Source organism: Bison bison, unplaced genomic scaffold, assembly GCF_000754665.1.
Source record: "Bison bison bison isolate TAMUID 2011002044 unplaced genomic scaffold, Bison_UMD1.0 scf7180017864482, whole genome shotgun sequence".
NCBI classification, from domain to species: domain Eukaryota; kingdom Metazoa; phylum Chordata; class Mammalia; order Artiodactyla; family Bovidae; genus Bison; species Bison bison.
Genome location: NW_011495042.1, coordinates 6,211,683 through 6,220,460, shown reverse-complemented (window position 1 = coordinate 6,220,460; position 8,778 = coordinate 6,211,683). Strand labels below are relative to the sequence as shown.

The following is an 8,778-nucleotide window of genomic DNA, read 5'->3' as shown; positions in this document are numbered from 1 at the left end:
CATTCTTTGGCATTGCCTTTCTTTGGGATTGGAATGAACACTGACCTTTTCCAGTCCTGTGGCCACTGCCGAGTTTTCCAAATGTGCTGGCATATTGAGTGCAGCACTTTCACAGCATCATCTTTCAGGATTTGGAATAGCCCCACTGGAATTCCATCACCTCCACTAGCTTTGTTCATAGTGATGCTTTCTAAGGCCCACTTGACTTCACATTCCAGGATGTCTGGCTCTAGGTCATTGATCACACCATCGTGATTATCTTGGTCGTGAACATCTTTTTTGTACAGTTCTTCTGTATATTCTTGCCACCTCTTCTTAATATCTTCTGCTTCTGTTAGGTCCATACCATTTCTGTCCTTTATTGAGCCCATTTTTGCAAGGCGGCTGTGACGGCGCACACAGCAGGCCAAGAGGAGCTGCCCCACGTCCAAGGTCACCCAGGCAGTTAGTAATCAATTAGGCCAATCCCAGAGCCATGACTTCACCCATTCCTTCAGCCACCAATTCACCTATATGCTCAGAAATCCATCAATTCTGCCAGGCCTAATACACCCAATCTCTCAGGAAATAGTACACCCATTTGCTCAACATTATTTTCCTCACAGCCATATGACATTATTTCACCAATTCCTTCAGCTGTTATTCCAACCATTCCCTTAACCATTAATTCAGTTAATCCCTCAGTCATTAACTCAGCCAATTCCTCAGCCTTTAAGTTACCCATTCCCTCTGCCATTAATTCACCTATTCCCTCAACCATTAGATCATCTGTTCCATCAGGCACATTCCCCCATTTCCTAAGACATTTGTTTATCCATTCCTCATTAGCTGACCCTTTCCATCAGCCATTTAATTCAGACATTCCCTCAGCCGTTAATACACCCATTCCCTCACGCCATGGATTCGCACATTTCCCCATCACTGATATACCTGTTCCCTTCTCATTTATCAGTAATTTACCAATTCCCTCGGTTTACAATTTACTCATTTCCTCATCCATTATTTCACCCATTCCTGCAGTCTCTAATACATCTATTCCTGCAGCTATTCATTCATTCATTCCCTCAGCCATCAATTAATTAATTTCCTTTGGAATTAGTTCACCTACTACCCACCTAATTTACCCATCCCCTCAACCATTAATTCACCTATTCCTTTGGCCATTAATACATCCATTCTCTGAACCATTAATATACCTATTCCTTTATCTATAACATACTCATCCCCTCATGGCATTTCACACCCATTCTTTCAGCCATTAATTCATCTATTCCCTCAATCACTGATATATCCATTCTTTTTGTCCATTACCATATCCATTCCCTTACACCACTAATTCACCCATTTTCACATCACTAATACATCTTTTCCTTTCATATTTAATTCACCAAATTCCTCAATTCGTAATTTACTCATTCCGTCACCCATTAATTCACTCATCCCATCAGCCATTAATAAAGCCATTATTTCAGCCATTCCCACAGCCTTGATACATCAATTTCATCAATCATTAATACACACATTTCCCCATCCATTAATCACTCATTTCTGTCTCCGTTAATTCACCCATTCAGTTTGGCATTAACTTAGGCACTCCACCAGCCTATACCCTCACCCATTACTACACCAATTCCCCCAGGTCTAACACCTAATCCCTCGGGAATTAATTCATCCATTCACTCAATCGTTATTTTACTCATAACCTCAGGATATTGATTGATAACCAGTCAATCCTAAAGGAAATCAATCCTGAATATTCATTGGAAGGACTGATGCTGAAGCTGAAACTCCAATACTTTGGCCACCTGATGCGAAGAACTGACTCATTGGAAAAGACCTTGATGCTGGGAAAGATTGAAGGTGGGAGGAGAAGGGGATGACAGAGGATGAGATGGTTGGATGGCATCACCAACTCAATGGACATGAGTCTGAGTTAACTCCGGGAGTTGGTGATGGACAGGGAGGCCTGGCGTGCTGCAGTCCATGGGGTCACAAAGAGTTGGACACGACTGAGCGACTGAACTGTTCTTCCATTCCTTCAGCTGTTATTTCCACCATTCCCTCAGCCATTAATTCAAGCAGTCCCTCAGCATTATTTCTGTCATTCCCACAGTCTTTGATACACCAATTCCTTCAATCTATAATACCACATACCCGCATGCATTAATTCATCCATTTCATCAGCCATTAATTCAGGCATTCTCTCAGCCCTAATTCACCCATTCCCTCAGCCATTAATCTATTCCCACACCCATTAATATAGCCATATCCTCATGCCATATGAAAAGATCCTCACCCATTTCCTCCACTCTAAGTCACACATTCCCGAAGCCATTAATTCCCCCCTTCCCTCAGCCATTCATTCCCCCATTCCTTCAGCCACTAATTCACCTATACCCTCAGCCACTAATTCATCTGTTCTTCCAGCCATTAATTCAGCCATACTCTCAGCCAGTAATACGACAACTCTGCCAGGCCTAATACATCCAATCCCTCAGGAATTGTTCCACCCACTTGCTCAACCATTATTTTCCTCATAACCTCATGTTCACCAATTCCTTCAGGTATTATTTCAACCATTCTTTCAGCCATAAATCCAGCCATTCCCTCAGCCTATTTTTTGTTTGACAGGTAAGAAGTGGATTTATTTAGTTACACATTCCATAGACAGGGTGTGGTCCATCTTGAAAAGTGGGAGCGACTTTGGCAGAAACACTCCACAGTGGGTGGGCCATCTCAGAAGGCAAGAGGCCTCCCTTAATCTTTGATACACTAATTCCCTCCGTCATTAAGACACACATTCCTATATCCATTAATTCAACCATTCCCTCAGCCATATTTCAGGCATTCCTTCAGCCAACCAATCCCTCAGTCATTAACACACATTTCCTCATGCTATTAATTCACACATTCCCTCAGGCCTAATACAAACTTTCCATCGGCTATTAATTCACCCATTCTCTCAGCTATTAGTTTCGCATTATCTCAGCCACTAACCCATTTACTTAAGTTGTTAAATCACCCGCTCCTTCTGCTGCTGAGTTCAGTCATAAGCCCCCAGTTCACTCAGTCCTGCCATCATTAAATCACCTTGTACCTTGGCCATTAGTTCATTCATTCCATCAGTCACATCCACCTCTTTCCTTTGAAATCTCTCACCCATTAATTCAGCCAACCCAAGACGTTTTTACACATTCTCTCAGCCATTAAACTATTTCTTCAGGTAGTAAATCCCGTATTCTCTCAGCCATTAATATAGCCTCAGCCACTAATGCACATATTCTCTCAGACATTAATTCACCCATTCCATCAGGCATTAATTAAACCAATCCCTTAGCCATTATTTCACCAGCCCTAATACACCAGTTCTCTCATTTTAATACAGGTTCCTTAAGTGATGAGTTCACCCATTCCCTCAGCCATTAATACAGCCAGTCCCTTAGTCATGAATTCAACCAATCCTGCAGCTATTAACTCAGCCAATTCCTCAGTGATTATCGGAGCCATTTCCACAGCCTTTGATACACCAGTTCCTTCATTAACATACACATTCCCCCATCCATTAATTCACCCATTCCCTGGCCATTAATTCAGTCAATGCCTCAGCCATGAATTCACAAATTTCCTCAGCCACTAATACATCAATGCCCTAATGCCTAACACCCTGACTTTCTAGTTAGCAGTTCACCCATGTCCTCATGCCATGAATACGCTCATTCCCTATGTCACTTATGAACCCATTCACTCAACCATAAGTTCAGTTACCTCAATCTTTAGTCACAGATCACTGAACCCGTAGTTTAATCCACTCCTTCAGCCACTAATTCACCCATCATTTCAGCCACTAATTCTCTACCACTTATTCAGCCAATCCATCAATCATTAATTTACCCAAACCCTGAATCATTCACTCACCTATTCCTTCAGCCATTAATTTGCCATTCCCTCAGCCACCAATACACAAATTTTCTCATGCCTAAACAGCCTGTTCTCTTAGTGACTAGGTCACCCATTCCCTTGTGCCAGCATAGAGCCACTGCCTCAGCCATTACGTCACCCACTCCCCCTCAGCCATTTTTCAAACACTCCCTCAGCTGTCAGTTCACCCATTCCCTCTGCCATTCACATACCGATTCTCTCAGCTCTAGTACAGATTCCTTCAGCCACTAATTCAGCCATTCCCCCAGCCACCAAGTCACCCACTCCCTCATGCCATTAATTCACCCATTCTCTCATGCCACTAATTCACCCATGCCGTCATGCCATTAACATAACCATTCCCTAGGCCACTACTTTCAGAGAAAGCAATGGCACCCCACTCCAGCACTCTTGCCTGGAAAATCCCACGGACGGAGGAGCCTGGTGGGCTGCAGTCCATGGCGTCGCTAAGAGTCGGACACGACTGAGCGACTTCACTTTCACTTTTCACTTTCATGCATTGGAGAAGGAAATGGCAACCCACTCCAGTGTTCTTGCCTGGAGAATCCCAGGGACAGGGGAGCCTGGTAGGCTGCCGTCTATGGGGTCACACAGAGTCGGACACAACTGAAGTGACTTAGCATAGCATAGCATGGGCCACTACTTCGCCCATTTCCTCTCCATTAATTCACCCTCCTCTCAGGCATTATTTCACTATTCCTCCAGCCATTACTACACTCGTTGCTTCATGCCTTTAATACACTTGTTCTCTCAGCCATGAATTCACCCATTCCTTAATTCCATTCATTACACCCATTCCCCCAGCCATTAATGCAGCCATTCACTCTGCCATTATATCATCCGTTCACTCTGCCATGAATACACCCATTGTTTCATGCTGTTAATACACCTATTTCCTCAGCCATTAATTCAAACATTCCGTCAGTCATTAATCCACCCATTCCCTCAGCCATGAATACACCCATTTCCCCCATGGGAGGACTTCAGATGGCACCACTTGAGGCCATCTTCTGCTGCCAACAATGTTTCATTTCACCCAAACAGCCATTTCAGTAAGAGCAGAAACCCTGAACCAGCATTTTTATAATAAAGATTTCATATACCACACAGAACAAGAATAATGATGGTGATGATGATATTGGCTATAAGACGACACCAGATTTCCTGTTTTTCTTAAAAAAACTCTGAAATCTGCCCATAAGTGATCCTCCTGCCCAGGGTGGGAGTTGGTGGCAGCCCTTCTAAACAAGATTCTCACCAGTGGCCACAGTCCTCTCCTTCTGTCTACCCAGACTGAATCATTTTTCTCAGCTTCGGCCCAATTCCCTCACTCTGTCACCTGTCCAGCCTCAGATGTGCCTGAGTTTGCAGCCTCAGCTCATTCACAGCCACCCATGCTGTGGTACATCCCCCACCCCCACCCATTCATCGTCATACCCAGTCATCTGCACCCAACAGCTGTGGGCAAGGCCTGTTGGGTCCAGGTCTCGCTCAAACTCTAGTAGACCTCACAAGGGCCTTTGGAGAAGGCCAGATCTGGGGACAGGGACACATCTGCCATCTTCCCCCCCGCCACCCCACATCTTCATTCAAGGGCTCTCCACCAGCAACCCCTGGGTGGCATCCTTGGCTGGAGGGAGCACCAGATTGCCAGCTGGGCACCGTCTGTTGGCATGGGTGGGCAGGGATCAGGGCCCTCACCCGAGTTGTCCTCATCCTTGCGGATCTTTAGCTTCACCAGGTCCTCACACTGGCGCAGGATTTGCACAGCGTCCTCCATGGGACAGTTGTCCAGGCGGATGTTGTCAATGGCCAGCAGCTTGTCCCCTGGCTCGAGGGTGCCGGTCCTGCAGGAGCAGGGAGGGGACATAGAGGATTGGGCACATGCAGGCGTGGGCCAGCCCCCCGCCCTGCCAGGGGCCCCCCTACCTGTGTGCCACGCTGCCTTTCTTGATGTCGGAGATGATCAAGGGCTCCCCTCGCTTCCTGCTGGCCGCTAGGGGAAAGAAGCCAAAAGCCCATCCTTGACCACCTTGGCCTCAGGGGCCCAGGAGTTGGGCGTGGACTCGGAGCCCCATGCCCCGCTTCCCATGCCTCCCGGGCTGGGTGGACTGTGAGCAAACCAGCTCCCCTCTCTGTGCCTCAGTTTCCCCTCTGTAATATGGGGATGAGGCCACAGAGTTCACAGGGACATCCAAGATTAACTAGACGAAGCAGGACAACACCTCCCACACTCAGCTCATTCTCCAGCACATGGAGGTCCCTGAGGGGCTGTGTCTGGCTGGTGTCTGTGTTCCCAGCAATGGGCAGACAGGCCCAGGTTCCAGAACCAAGTGACTTTTAACAGCTGAGTTCTTCCTTGCCCGCTGCAGGGAATGCTGGCTGCGAACACTGCAGCAGGATCCTGCTGGGGAATGGCCTTTAGCTGAGGGAGCAGCCTCGCCCAAAACAATGTCTACATCCATCGACCGGTCCACTCAGCAGTGCCAAGGCCCAGCTCCCAGCCTCTATGCAGGACAACTCCCACAGAAAGTGAAAGTATTAGTCACTCAGTCATGTCCAACTCTGTGACCCCATGGACTGTAGCCCACCAGGCTCTTCTGTCCATGAATTCTCCAGGCAAGAATACCAGAGTGGGTAGCCATTCCCTTCTCCCAGGGATCTTCCTGATACTTGGATTGAACTCACATTTTCTGTATTGGCAGGCAGATTCTTTACTGTCTGAGCCACCATGGAAGCCTCAGTTCCCGCAGCCTCCCCAGCAAAGAAGACTGGGGGAGCCCTCTACTGACTACATCACAGCCTAGCTCCTCCCACTGCCTGGTCCTACAGTCGCCTCCACCCACAGGTGTTCATCCTAAGAGCCCGCCTCAATAAGGCCCCTCTACATCATTCCTTGTGGGAGAGGCTATTTCCCAGGGAACACGATCTAAGACAACAAGGGGCTGAGTTTTCCTGCAGAAAGAATCCATTTGGGTTAATGGGTTTTCCCATGACTGATCAGGTGTAAAGCGGTCCCTCTAGCCCAAACAGCACCTTTGCAAATGAGACAAAGGGGCCCCATCTAATTAGTCTGTTGAGAAAATGTCAGAAAGTCTAAGTCTACCTTGAATGGGCACCTTGTGTCATGTACAACCTGCGCACTGCACCTGGTGGCCCTGCCCAGAGGTTCCTGGGCTGGAAGCACCTTCTCCCCAGCGACTGCTTCAACTTCCAGCACCAATGGCTGCGGGCTCTGGGGCCAGAAGGAGCTGCAGCACCAGCCCTTCCGGACAGCTGCTCCTCCAGGTGTGATGGGGAGATGGCAGGAGAGGAAGTCAGAGGGGGCTTCCCCAGTGGCTCAGTGGTGAAGAATCTGCCTGCAATGCAGGAGCCACAGGAGATGCGGGTTTGATCCCTGGGTCGGGAAGATCCCCTGAAGATGGGCATAGCAATCCACTCCAGCATTCTTGCCTGGAGAATCCCAAGTACAGAGGAGTCTGGTAGACTACAGGCCATAGGGTCGCAAAGAGTTGGACATGACTGAAGCGACTTCGCATGCACGCGCGCACAAAGTCAGAGGACTTCGGCTTTTCCGGAGTGAGATGAGGGCTGGGGGAGGGTCTGTGACCTTTCCTCTACCTTCTTCTTTCCATTCTGCAGTCCCTCACTTTCACTCCTTTGACAAACATGAATTAAGCACTGACTATGTTCCAGGCCTTTCCTGGGCCCTGGGAATACAGAGGCAACAGGAAACCAAACCTGGGCCACGTGACTGGTGCCTCATAAAACCACTTAACCACCCCTGGAGACTAAATAGGCCAGGAGACTCCCACTGTGCAGAAAAGAAAACTGAGGCTTCCAGAAGCCTTGCCTGAGGACACGCACTGCAGACAGAGGGAAGTCAGGTCAGCCAGCCCCCTCTCCCACCCAGAGTCTTCCCCTAATCGCCTCGTGCTGGGCAGACTCGGGGCAGGCTGGAGGGCGCACAGGATGGGGACTCACAGCTGATGGTGATGCCCAGCTCCACGCCTCGCCTCTTGGGCAGCTTCACGTGGAAGGTGCCGCTGCTCGGGATGACGGACTCTGGGTGCAAACAGACACAAATCTGGGAGACTCAAGCGAATAGCCTCAGGGAATCCACACCCCACACTCATTCTGGTCCAGTGGAGAGGGATGCTAAACACAACCCCATCCTGCTTCCTCCACCCACAGAAGAAACTGAGGCACGGTGCACCGATTTGTCCCAGAAAAGCACCCACCGGGTCAGAGCAGAGTCAGGATTGGTGCCCCGACCTACAGCCTGCCACTGGGGCCCCCTAGCCTGGCCCAAGCCATTCGGATCCAGCAAGGACTTAAAGGGCACCTCTCACATGACAGACCTCAGCTGGTGCTTCCAGGAGCTTCATCTCAACAACACCCCTTGAGATAGAGGATTCTATCCACTTTACACTGTTTTTACACTGGGGAAAACTGAGGATGGAGAAGGACAAGCCCTGTCCGAAGTTACACGATGTCCAAATCAGGAACCAGAATTCTAACCGAGTTGTTTGGGGATCTTTGCATAAACCCTCACCTCCCCGACCCGCGGCTCCTGTTCCCTTGCAAAAACCCTCATTCACACTGGCGTGTGCAATTCCTTCACTCCCGCCCCGTGCCTTTCTCCCAGCATTCTGGGGACACGCTGCAAACGCGGAAAGAAGCGGGGTGGGAGAAGCAGGGTGGAGAAAGGGGTCGCGAAGGAAACGAGGAAGCCGCAGGTACCCACTCACCAGCCACGTCAAACTCCACCTCTAGCACGACCTTGTGGGCCAGCGCCGCGTCCCGCAACAGCTGGTTGGCCTCCTCCATCGTCCCGTC

General features: G+C 48.9%; 1 protein-coding gene across 1 annotated transcript in view; it reads right to left on the bottom strand.

Annotated features, from left to right (window-relative positions):
* GRIP2 (glutamate receptor interacting protein 2) overlaps positions 1–8,778 on the bottom strand; it is a 38,374-nt gene that overhangs the window by 13,584 nt on the left and 16,012 nt on the right. Inside the window, exons 16-19 of the mRNA XM_010862522.1 lie at positions 8,691–8,778; positions 7,924–8,004; positions 5,869–5,935; positions 5,641–5,786 (exon numbers count right to left, since the gene is read on the bottom strand). The exon at positions 8,691–8,778 is cut by the window's right edge and continues 30 nt beyond it. Of these exons, the coding sequence (XP_010860824.1) occupies positions 5,641–5,786; positions 5,869–5,935; positions 7,924–8,004; positions 8,691–8,778 (382 nt within the window). The remainder of the gene's footprint in view (positions 1–5,640; positions 5,787–5,868; positions 5,936–7,923; positions 8,005–8,690) is intronic.